The sequence below is a fragment of the Microplitis mediator genome, chromosome 7 (genome assembly GCF_029852145.1).
Source record: "Microplitis mediator isolate UGA2020A chromosome 7, iyMicMedi2.1, whole genome shotgun sequence".
Lineage (NCBI taxonomy): Eukaryota > Metazoa > Arthropoda > Insecta > Hymenoptera > Braconidae > Microplitis > Microplitis mediator.
In genome coordinates, this window is record NC_079975.1 from 23,104,645 (window position 1) to 23,117,813 (window position 13,169).

At 26.8% G+C, this 13,169-nt stretch overlaps 1 protein-coding gene across 1 annotated transcript in view; it reads left to right on the forward strand.

Moving 5' to 3' along the window:
• LOC130672513 (lachesin-like) overlaps positions 1-12,538 on the forward strand; it is a 31,168-nt gene extending 18,630 nt beyond the window's left edge. The window contains exon 6 of the mRNA XM_057477155.1: positions 5,661-12,538. Coding sequence (XP_057333138.1) covers positions 5,661-5,767 — 107 coding nt within the window. The 3' untranslated portion in view covers positions 5,768-12,538. The remainder of the gene's footprint in view (positions 1-5,660) is intronic.
• Positions 12,539-13,169: the final 631 nt, after the last annotated feature.

Genomic DNA, 13,169 nt, shown 5'->3' on the forward strand with positions numbered 1-13,169 from the left:
CGTTTTATTTTTATTAATATTAATAATATAAAAAAAATTAGTAGAGTTAAATATGAGGAGTGAAAGTTCGTGTATTAACTTTGAATAATAACAATAATAATTAAAATACAAGATGGAAAATAATATTTCACTAAAACAGACAACTTCTGAAAATAAAATTGTGATTTATTAAATTATAAAAATATAAATTTAAACAAATTTATGATATTTTAGTATTATACATAAATTATATATTTATGATTTTCCATAAATAATTTTTTTTATTAAATACACATTTATTTTATCATTGAGACTGGAATTGAGTGAAGAATAAGAATTAAAATAAAATCTGCCATCACTCAGGAATTAATTTTTTTTAAACTTTGAAACTCTGAATGACAGAGTAAATTCGGATTATGATTTCACATCAAATTTTTTTACATAAAATTTTTTTATTGTGGTTATCATAAAATCCAACATTGGCACAAGCAGACGGAGAATAAAAAAATTTAAAAAATAATGGTTTCCCGTCGCAATGTGACGGGTTAAATCTACAACTGTCAGGATTACAGCCTACACTATAAAGATTTCAGTCTACATTTGTAACAATGCATTGTTACGCTTCTTACCGCAATTATTATTGTGTCGGACTTGTAGTGTCATCTATATTGTTACGTAAAAAAAAAAAACAATTTTTATATTTTTTTTTCCTACAGTTAGAAATTTTGTGTCTGTGTTAAAAAATTCATTGGTTTAATTTTTTGTGTCAATTTTCAACACGGAAATCTGTTAATTCAAAACAAACCGTTTTTGAAATTCCCGCGTAAAAACAATCGAAAAAAGTTTAAAAAGTGTTGACTATTATAAACTTTAAAACGTGACACAATGACGAACTTTTTTAAACAATTTTTAAACTTCTGAAAATACACAGAAAAAAACAATTGACTTCATTCTACAAATTAACATTTTTCAGTGCAAAATACATTGAGAAGAAAAAGAATCTCGACTATTTCTGAAAGTTTTTCTTTTTAACATATCTTGATAATATTAGGATATTTAATGATTTTTCTCTTGAATTTTTGAAAGTTCAAAAACAGTTCTTCGTTGTGTCACGTTTTGAAGTCTACAATAGTCAACAATTTTTTTTATACGAGTTTTACTTTAAAAAGTTTATTATGTTAAATGATTAGAAAATCTGTAATGTAACACATTTCTTGTGTTATTCGAAAATTAACACAAAATTTTTGTTGTTTAGCTAAATACTCCCGCGCGTTTCTTCATTATTATAACCAAGCAAAGCATTTTAGCAGCATTCCTGAGTCTAAAAACGAATTCGGATTTAAGTCTCAAAGTTTTCAACGAGGTTTTCGAGGATCAATATAGAATTTTAAGATTGACAACAGTATAGAAAGTTATCCTAGTTTAGTCCCGTGTAAAAAAAATTCTTTCCAAAAAAATACCAAAAAAGTTCCGCATGTGGAACTTCTAAACAGACAGATTATAACTTCGAATGGAACTTTTCTGGAACGTTAGTAATTTTGATGGTAAAAAAAAAGTTTTGTGAGCAAATTTAGAGTCAAAAAAGGACGTTTTTGGAACTTTTTTGGAATTTTATATCGACATTCCAAAAAAGTTCCAGCATCACCACTTTCGACTTTTTTATAGACTAAAAAACATGCCAAAATAGTTCAAACATCACTAGTTTTGAATTTTTTACAGAACAAAAAAAACGTCCATAAAAAATTCCAAAAAACTTCCAAGAACGTCTTTTTTTGACTCTAAATTTTCTCACAAAATTTTTTTTTTACCATCAAAATTACTAGCGTCCCAAAGAAGTTCCATTCAAAGTTCTAATCTATCTCATTTTTAGAAGTTCCACCTGCGGAACTTTTTTGGAATCTTTTTGGAACGAATTTTTTTTACACGGGGTCCTCAGAGTAGTAGTTATAACCAATTTCACCACTTTGAGGACTAAACTGGAATAACATAATCTGGATTAGAGCCTCAAAATACTCATTTGAACCTCAAGCCTGATTCGACGTATTCTCTCCCCTCCCTTTTTTATCTAAAACTTTCCAAAGTCCGAAGTATAACTTTTCATTCGTTGAGGATTTTAAGGTCTTAGTTATAATTCAAAATCGATAAATTATACGCATTTAGACCTCATAGATCTCATTGAGGATTTTTAGTACTAAAGTAGAGTTACTTTCTATGCGGCAAATAAAACATCAAAGGAATTGAGGCTTTTGAGGACTAAACTAGAATTTGCTTTTTGACTCGGGTTCTCTGCAAAGAAACTTGGATTATAATCGATTTTTTATTAAATATAATCACAGATAACTTTCATATTTTTGTGATCAGGTTCAATAGTTTTTTTACAGTATAGAAATAAAATTATCAAATAATTATTAAAAAACACTTTGAGAAACAGAGTTCAAATAAATTTATAAACAAATTTTTGAATTTATTATTATTACCCGTTGAAAAATATATAGCGAACATGTGATAAACTGTTGTGGCTAAGTTATCTATATATATACTCCATATACTCAACACATAGTTTCCAAAATGTAGATTTTTATTAATGCATTTAATTTTACATTGTTTCATAAACAACCTCGAATATAATTAATTATACTTTGTTTCAATTAAACTCATTACATAAATGATTATTCATGTATATATGTTTACATATATATTTCAAAGTATAGATTTTTTAAAAATATCAAATTATGAAGCCTACAATATTTATTACAATATAAACTTTTGTATACATTAAAGTTATATTACATACCAGTAATTAAATGCGCAGGAGTTTATTTAAAGTTTATTCAATAATTGAAACTTTTATTTAAAGAGTATAATAAATAAATATATGATAAATTTCGTATACTAAATTATTATGTTAAAATTGTTTTATATTATATACTCTTACAATATAATAGAACGATATGAAAAATATGTATTATTAAATACATGTAAATAATATATAGTATATAAAATAAATATATGAGTATATATATATATATATATATATGTATATGTAATCACGTATTAATGCACTAAATTTCTATATATAATTACGACTATTCGTACAGTGGAATATCTAGTATTATCATATATTTCTGAATATATATATATATAACGTTTCTTAATGAATTCATATGGAATACGTTTTCTATTTATATATCTTACTTTATATTAGGAACGTTATTCTCAATAGAAAATCTACATTTGACTAGTTTAATTGTGACAGAGTCAACTTATAAAATCTACATTTTCAACTTAAAATTATTCAGATTATAAAAATAATATAGACTCATATAAATTTCATATATACATAAATAAAGAAAAGAAAGATTTCTTGGCGGGAAAAATTTTGGCTTAACCCAAGAAAATTTTCATTTGTCTCAATAAATTTTTTTCATTATAAATTGACAGTAAAAATTTCTTTGGAGCGGGAAAAAATTTTTTTAAGTAAAAACATTTTTTACCCCAAGAAATTTTTTCCTTGGGGTAAAAATTTTTCACTTCAAAAAAATTTTTTTAGTCCTAAGAAAATTTCTATTCAGGCAAAATATTTCTCGCACTAAAAAACTTTTTTTTTCTACATATATATATGTATATATATATATAAATTTGTATCATAATTTTTCCAAAACTTCTTTTATCGTACACTGATTTAAAAATATTTAAAAAAAATTTATTTTTAAATTATTGTTTAAAAATTCGTTAAAATAATTAAAAATTTTTTAAATTTGTTTCTTAAAAAAGTATAGCACAAAAATTTTGACAGCTTACATATATATATATATATATATATGAATAAATAAAGAAGTAATCTCCATAAACTCGGGCTTATAAATTTTATATAAAAGCTAGAAATTAAATTTGTTTCTAAGTATAATTATTATGCAATAAATTTTATGTACAAACCCACGCAACTACTTATTACACGGGCGCTCTAGTGAATGAGATTACTTAAAGATTAAAAAGTGTGTTGATCGCAAGGTTTGTAAACCGTACATACAGTTAATTACCCGTCTATTAACAGTTTAAAGTTACCTTAAGATTAACTCAAGTGACAAAAATAAAAATAATTACTTTTCCGATAAGCGATAAATTTATGTATATATATATATATACTAGCATTTTCACTTTAAAAAATAACAAAAATACATTTTAATAACACTTAATTTTCTCTTAATAACAAGCATTAAATATTAGTAAGGTAACGAGACCAATAGCCGGACATTCAAGAGAATTTTCAAATTTTAGTAAAAAAATATAATTATGAAATAGTGATATATTAAATTTAAAAAATTATTAAAAGCCCAGTGGGAGAGTTAAGCCCACAGGGGGAAAAGTGTGGAAATAATTTTCGTATGGATTTGAAAAAGATTCTACAGTTTCCGTGCTGCCGTTAAATAACCGCGAAATTTTGTGGAATTCGACGAAATTAGACTTTTTAAAACATAAAATTTTTTGATATCTTGCTTAGTGTTCGAGAAAAATGCAATTTTTTCAAAAAGTGAAAAATTTTATCGATTTTATCTTCAATTTTTTAGTATTTTTTTCCGGAAAGTAAATTTAAAGACGAAAATTTTGAAAAAAAAATTTGAAAACCGCGAGCCAACCCCAAAACTTCCCGCTGTTTTCGAGCTCAGGGAGCTCGGAAATATTTTTATTTATAAATTTTTGATCTCTTTGAACTCCAAAATTTGTTAGGCAGGTAAAAGATACCTTCACTGAAAAATTACAATTTTTGTCCGACGATATCTTTGGATAGAATGAATCAATTTGAACGTTTTTGGCGGCAATCGAAAAGGCTTAACAAGACTTAAAACTGATTACATTTTGAGGCGAATCGGGCAAGTGGTTTATGATTTATACGTAATTGCAAATATAGTATAGTGCCGAATAGCTCAACTGGTAGAGCACTCGGCGTGATACCGAATTGGTCTGGGTTCGATTCCCAGTTCGGGCTATCTATATTTTTCTCAATTTATCAATAATTTTTCTTATTGAGAAGGTTAATTGTAAGGTTAGGTTTCACTATATTTAAATGGTGGTGGAGTAATTTAGAGTGCAAAAGATATCGTTGGACAAAAAAAGGTTCACACACACATACACACACGCACACACGGACGTTCATCCGGAAAAAGTCAGAGTAGCTTCCTAGGTCCTCAAAATGTCGACATCTGATGAAAACTCAATTTTCCAAAATCGGACCGAAACCAATAACTTCCCTTTTTTGAAAATTTGAAATTTTCTATGCGGGAAGTTAAAAAACGCCTGAAAAAAAGTCTTATTTCGTCAAGTTTTACAAAAATTCGCGGTCATTTAGCGGCGCCATGGAAACCGTCGAGTTCCCAAATAATTACTGTCCCGCTATTGATCTCGTGCATCTACACAGAAAAAAAGATATCTTGAGTCAAAAAAATATTTTTGAAGACAAACGTTTTCGGGAACCAAGTCAAGATTTTCTTGAGCCAAGAGAATTCGTCTTGGTTGGAGAAAATTTCTACTTTATCTGAGAAAATTTAGGTCTCCAAAAAAATTTTCTTGAATCAAGAATATTTACCTTCAGTCGAGAATTTTTTTTTTTGTGTGTACTCAATGTATATATCATTTGTTAACGCATTATTAAAATATTTTTTTCTGTCTGTAAATTAATAAAGGCGAGCATCCAGCCGCAATGCAACACGGTGGACAACTAAGGCTGGGCAACCCACCATTTGTCATTCTACTATCAAGTTTTTTGACCTTTTTCAATTACCGACACTGAACTCGTCTCTTAGTTTGAATCACTTTCGCAATATCTCCTTGGCCATAGTTTAAATTATTGAATTTATACACATATATACACAGAGTTTTTTAGTAAAAACTATCCAAAAAGTTTGATACTGATGCGGTAAATATCTATTTCCCACGCACATTGTAAAATATACTAGTCGATAGCTTGGAAATGAAGTGCGATTTCTACTACCAGAGTAAAAATTTAGTTACTGGATAGATGTCCTCACAGTATTAAACTTTATGGGAAATTTTTACTCAAAAATTATCTGCGGGTACAGAAAAAAATAATTTCCTGACGCGAGAGAAATTTCGAACTATGAATTGAAAAAAAAAATTTTCTTAGGACTACACGGAAAAAAATTGTTGCAGTGCCTATTTTTTTCCGTGTAGAAAATTTTTCTTTAACCCCAAAAAATTTTCGCAGTATAAATTGAAAAGAAAAATTTTCTTGGGGCGGGAAAAAAATTCTTGTGCCAAGAAAAATTTTCTAGTCTTAAGAAAATTTTATTCTACAATTTATAGCGTAAAATTTCTCTTGGGCCAATAAATAATTTTTTTCTGTATATATATTAAGAACATATAAATTGTGTAAACAAAATAATAAAGTAAGTAAAGTGTCAGCGATGATGAATCTCAAAGTCTCTAAGAATGTTTAAAATTTAACAAAGTCAAAGGATTTAAAAGAAAATACGCTTTTCCCATACCCTTACTTTCAATTAACTTTTCTTCAGCCCCATTCTTCGGATTTTCCTGTCTATGCTCTACTTCACTTACCCGCGGGATCTAACGGAAGTAATTTAAAGACTTTACTACAATAGAAAAATAAAAGGGGTTATAAAATGTGAGCTAATTTTTTTTTCTTATTTTTTTTTTGTTTAAAAAGTGTGATGTGTATATCAGCTTATTCTCAATTGGCTGATCTGCATCTAATTCACTTGACATGATTTTTTTTTAACCACCGTCGCCATTATTGTTATCATTATATCTCTGTTATATACCGTACACGTCCAATTGATTAAAATAAAGCGACTCGAGCTTTTATAGTATACTTTTTCGATAAATACTGAGGTAAAATACTTTATGTAATAAAAATAAAATAAAAGGTAATATAATATATAAATAATATTAATAATAATGATAATAACAATAAAATATTGTAATGTAATTTATTCAGAAAAATAACTTTATTGTAATTTCGATTTCGACCGTAAATTTATTCTTAGACTTAAGATTTTATGACAAAGGAAACCATTTTATTTTATTGTACTTTTTTATTTTTTTAATTAAATAAAATACACTGTAAAAAATTTTCGAAGTGAATAAGGATTTAATTCGGAGTTTATTCGGAGTGGATGACTATTGATTTATTTCATTCACTGGAAATTAAATTTACTCCCAAGGGGAATTTATTTTAATGTTCAAATTTTGATGTGGTGTTAAAGTCAATACTAAAAGGAGTTTATTTCAATATTTAAACTATGGTTCGGAGTTAAATTCACTACAAAAGGAGTTTATTTTTTAATATTGAAACGTAAGTTCGGAGTTAAGTTCAATATTTAAAGAAGTTAATTTTTTGAATATTGAAACGTAAGCTCGGAGTTAAATTCACTACTTAAAGGGGTGAATTTCAATATTGAAATACTGAGTTGGAGTTAATTTCACTACTAAAAAGGATTTTCTTACAATATTTAAACCCCGGTTCGGAGTCAAATTCACAGTTAAAAGAAGTGTATTTTAATATCAAAACTCTAGTTCGGAGTTAAATTCACTGCTGAAAGGTGTGAATTTTAATATTTAAATTCCGATTCGGAGTTAAATTCAGTACTAAAAGAAGTGTATTTCAATATTAAGACTACAGTTCGGTGTTAAATTCAATATTAAAAGGATTTCATTATATAAACTTTGGTTCGGAGTTAAATTCACTGCTAAAAGGATTTTTTTTATATTTTAAATATTGAAACCCTGGTTCGGTGTTAAATTTACGACTAAAAGGAGTTTATTTTAATATTGAAACCCTTTTTGGAGTTAATTTCACTACTAAAAAGAATTTTCTCATAATATTTAAATCCCGGTTCGGAGTTAATTTCACTACTAAAAGGAATACATTTTAATATTAAAACTCCGGTTCGGAGTCGAATTCACAGTTAAAAGAAGTGTATTTTAATATTAAAACTCCAGTTCGGAGTTAAATTCACTACTAAAAGGTGTCAATTTTAATATTTAAATTCCGGTTCGGAGTCAAATTCACAGCTAAAAGAAGTGTATTTTAATATTAAAACTCTATTGAGGAGTTAACTTCACTACTAAAAAAAGTGCATTTCCAAACTGAAAGTCCGGTTCGGAGTTAAATTCACTACCAAAAGGAGTTTATTTTTTTAATGTTGAAACTTCGTTTCGGATTTAAATTCACCACTAAAAGAAGTGAATTTTAATATTGAAACTCCAGTTCGGATTTAAATTCAACACTAAAAGAAGTTTATTTTAGTATTGAAACTCCGTTTCAAAGTTAAATTCACTACTAAAAGGTGTCAATTTTTTTTTTATATCGAAATTCCGGTCCGGAGTTAAATTTACTACGAACAGTAGTGTATTTCCAAATTGAAACTCCGATTCAGAGTTGTATTCAATATTAAAAAGAGTTTATTTTAGTATTCAAATTCTAATCCACAGTTAAATTCACCACTAAAAGGAGTTTTTAAAATTGAAACTCTGGTTGGGAGTTAAATTCTCTACTAACAGGAGCCTATTTTAATATTAAAATTCAAATCAGTGAATGCGAACTTAAATAACATCAAAATCACCCCAAAATTACTCCGCTGAAAAACCAAACTCCCTATTTACTCCGTATGCGAACTAATTTTTAAAAACTCCAGAATTCTCGTGACGAAATGAACACGGATTTAAACAATAATCCTTGATCTCTCAGAATTCACTCAGAATTTTTTACAGCGTATTCATACTATTGACAGAAGCATAATTAGCATGTGATTGAAAGTAGTGAGAACGTTATTCAAGATAACAAAGGAATAAATTGCCACTCAAAATTGACGACTTACACTCACCCCACCCCCACAAACAAACACTCAAAGTATATATTTACATTTGATTGTATACGGTCTAAGTTTACGGTCTACGGTCTATGTAATATGTATACATAGCTAATGGACTCCAGGACTTAAATTTAGATTTAAATGTTGAATGCACTAGTATACTCCGTAACTCGAACAATTTTCTTTTTTACACATTTTTTCTTGTTTTACTTTTTTTTTCCCAAGAATATACAAACAGTGGAAGGATAAAATGCAGCATACTCGCATTTTATTCCCAGTCTCGCCTTTTTTTCCCGCTTACAAGCACATATATTTATATATACCTTCTTTTTATTTTACCTCGTTTGCTCGACTACATTTTTCGATCGTGTATATTTTTATTTTGTCGTTTTCTTCAGCATTTCTCTTCCGTCTGAGATCTTCCTTTTACACTAGGAAATTAAAGGAACAAGAAAACATCATATGTTCATCATGGAACCGTGTAAGTCTCTCATACTTGTTTTTATTCTTCTCTATTATTTGATTCATTACTTTCAGCAAAAACATTTTATCCCAAGTACATGTATCTTTCTTAAGCATAACTGCCCCTAATAGGTCCTTTTTTTTTTCATCATCATTATTAGGGTCGAGAAAAATGGGCTAAGAATAAAAACAAGGAAAATAAAAAATTAAATATATTTAAAAAAAAAAATAAACGATTTCTTTTTGTCGTTTAACAATCAAAGAAAATTTATCTTACTAGTTTTTATCATTTTACCGTCAGACGGTAGTATATAAACTTTAAAATAAAATGGTATTTCAGTTGACTAGGAAGAAATAAGACCCGAAAAGAAAATAAAAAGGCATAAAATAAAAGTAAAACAGGAGAGACTTGCCGCGTGCCTTTTTACCTCGTTGTATCTTTACTAGCTTGCTCGCCTTTCGCTTACAATCAGTTTCACCTGGTTCTTTCTCACCCTCCTGTGATGAATTCACGAGAATGAAGTAGCTCTTTTAGCGTAACTCTATACACTGTCACTTCATTTTTTACTCTTTTAAACGCTTTATTATAATTTACTTTTTTTTTATAATTTTTTCTTATTCTTTTACTTTTCACGACAAAAACGAACACTTATTAATTGCGCTACAAAGTAAATTTAATAAAATAATCTCACAAAGCGAGAGCTCTAAGTGTTTATTAATTAAAATTTAATGACGAAATTTTATGTACTATTTAAAATTTTTAGATTTTTAAAGATAATTGTCATGGAATTTAATGAAATTTAATTTGGGCTGTAATTTAAAAAAATTGGAACATAATTTTTAATTAAAATGCGATGGACAAAAATTTTCTGGGTGATAAATCATGGACTGACTGGGATTTAAATTGAAAAAATTTGAAAATTTCAGTAGTAATTTTTGTAAAAAGTTAATTAGTTTATTTTGCTGGGAAATTTCGAGTATAAACTAATTCCACATGAAAGAAATAATTTTCAATTAAAATTCGGGTTTTTCGAATGACTATCGGCTTTGAAATTAATGGTATTCGAAATTTATTGACTTATGGACAATAAAGAAAATTGTTTAAATGAAATAAAAAGAAAATGGGATTTAATTTTCATGACATTTATCACTTGGAAGTTAAAATTTATGTAAAAATAAAGTATTCAGGGTGGCCACAAAGAAATGATTTTTAAATTCCGTGATATTTGCCGGTTTTCCAGTAAAATTTTTCACATTTTTCCCTGATTTAGAAATTTTATTCGTATCATTTAGATATTCAAAGTTTTTATTATATTTTCATTTTTAATAATTAAATTTGATAATTAAATCATAAGAGAAACAAGAAAAAATGGCAATAAAATAAATTAATGTTGCCTACTTTTGATTATTCGATGTTAAAAATGTATAAGTTAAAATATTTAATAAGAAATTTAATGATTTAAATAAATTCAAAATACACTGGTTACAAAAATTAAGGGATATTCAAAAAATTTCAAATTTTTTAGTGATTTTCAACAGTTTGTAACTCGAAGGAAAATGGTCGTACAATAAAAACAAAAAATCAAACTGTAGCTTCAAGTGTCTAGTTTTCTGATCTGGGTCTTTAAATTTTTTTATTATGCACGGTTCCGGAGCAATCAAAAATCAATGATAATTATCGAAAAAAATTTATTGAAGCTCGAAGACCGTTTTTAAGACGACTAAAAATTTGGTAAATTTCTTTTTCGATAGTTTTCTTAGGATTACTCCGGAACCGCACATAATAAAAAAATTTAAAGACCAGATCAGAAAACTAAACACTTGGAGCTACAATTTGCCTTTTTTGTTTTTGTCGTATGACCATTTTTCCTTCGAGTTACAACCTGTTGCAAATCACTTTAAAATTTGGAATTTTTTTAATATCCCTTAATTTTTATAACTAGTGTATAATTGAAAATTTTTTAAATTTTGAACTGTTACAATTTAATTCCCGGATACTTTTCGAAATTCCCTAACATTTCCATGATATTTCCCGGTTGCATTAAATTTCCTTCTAATTCCCGGCTTTCCCGGTTCGTGGCCACCCTGTATATGCACAGAAAAAAGAAATTTATTGGTGTAAAAAATTTTTCTAGTCCTAAGAAAATTTTTGGTTCCAATTCAAAATGCGAAATATTTTTCGCGCCAAAAAAATTCTTTTTTCTGTGTAAATATTTTAATTATTTAAAATTTCATATTCTCGGTTGATTCAAACTCGCTAATGACTCAGTAATTTGTAAATTCTTTTAAAAATTTTTAATAATGTAAAACATTAATTACTGAATTCTGTATCGGGAAATTAGTAAAAATAATAATGAGTGTAAATGTAGCTGATAATTGAGAATATTTTGAATTTTTTAGTAATTAAATAAAAAATTTATAAGCGCGGATTTCAATAATTAAAAAATCAGTACGCGCGTTTTTTTAAATTTCATTACTTCAATTTATTTATGTATTTAAAATTTATAAATTGTCTATATCTGCGACATTGATACTCACTGTAAAAAATTTTCAGAGTGAACGTGGATTAAATTCGGAGTAAAATTTACTCCGAACGGGAGTTTATTTGAGATAAAACTCCGAATCAGAGTAAATACAGATTCAAATAAAATCCAAATCCCTCCGAAATCACTCCGCTAAAAAAACAAATTCCCTATTTACTCCGTATGCGCAATGAATTTCTGCAAACTCCGTAACTCCGAGTGAATTCAGATTTAAATAAAATCCGTAATCACTTCGAATTCACTTCCGGTTTCTCTTAGTGCATAAATAATAATAATTATATTCTAAGAGTATGAATTATAATTAAACTTTGCGTTTAATTCAATCTTCTAATTTATGTTACACACTATAATAACATATATACACATCTACATCATATATATAAAATTAAATGTAAACCGTGAGTGTAAATTGTGATTCACATTATATAACATCAATATTACAATTCTGTTTCCGTAACTTTATCGCAATACAATTACTAGCTGACGGTTCTCATGATATGGAAATTTATCAGTCCATGTAAACCAGTAAATTTAATTTAATTTGTTTCACCCATCCATCCATCCATCCATCTATTCACTTTTGTCCATTTACCATTAATCCAAGAATAGTTAATTTACTAATAAATTCATTAATGTGAAAATTTTAAACTAATGTTATCATCAAATTTGTAAATAATATACATGTAATAATAATAATAATAATAATAATAATAATAATAATAATAATAATAATAATAATAATAATAATAATAATAATAATAATAATAATAATAATAATAATAATAATAATAATAATAATAATAATAATAATAATAATAATAATAATAATAATAATAATAATAATAATAATAATAATAATAATAATAATAATAATAATAATAATAATAATAATAATAATATATATCTTATGAACAAACTTCATACTAATGTATACAAAATAAAATAATAGTACAATAGAATTAAATGATGTAAAATAAAATAATAAAAATAAATATATATGTAAATTAATAAACCAAGAGAAACTATAATAATTAATAAATATGAATGTTAATAAATGTGAATAAATGAAAGTTTTATGCTATTAGTTAATGACGATAATAGATAAATTTTTTTTTTAAATATTCAAATCAAAGGGCCTAAATATAAGGTACCCGCGGGTAATAAGGCCTGTCAGGTAATAAGGCCTAAGTGACAGAAATGATATTTAAAATAACCGCCTTCGCTAAAGGATACTCTAGTAAAAGGGTCTTGCATAGAGAAGTTACGACAAGTAGCGCAGAAGAAATTATAAAAAACAATCTAGTCTTCTGACTCTTAAAAAGGAAACAGTAAAAAT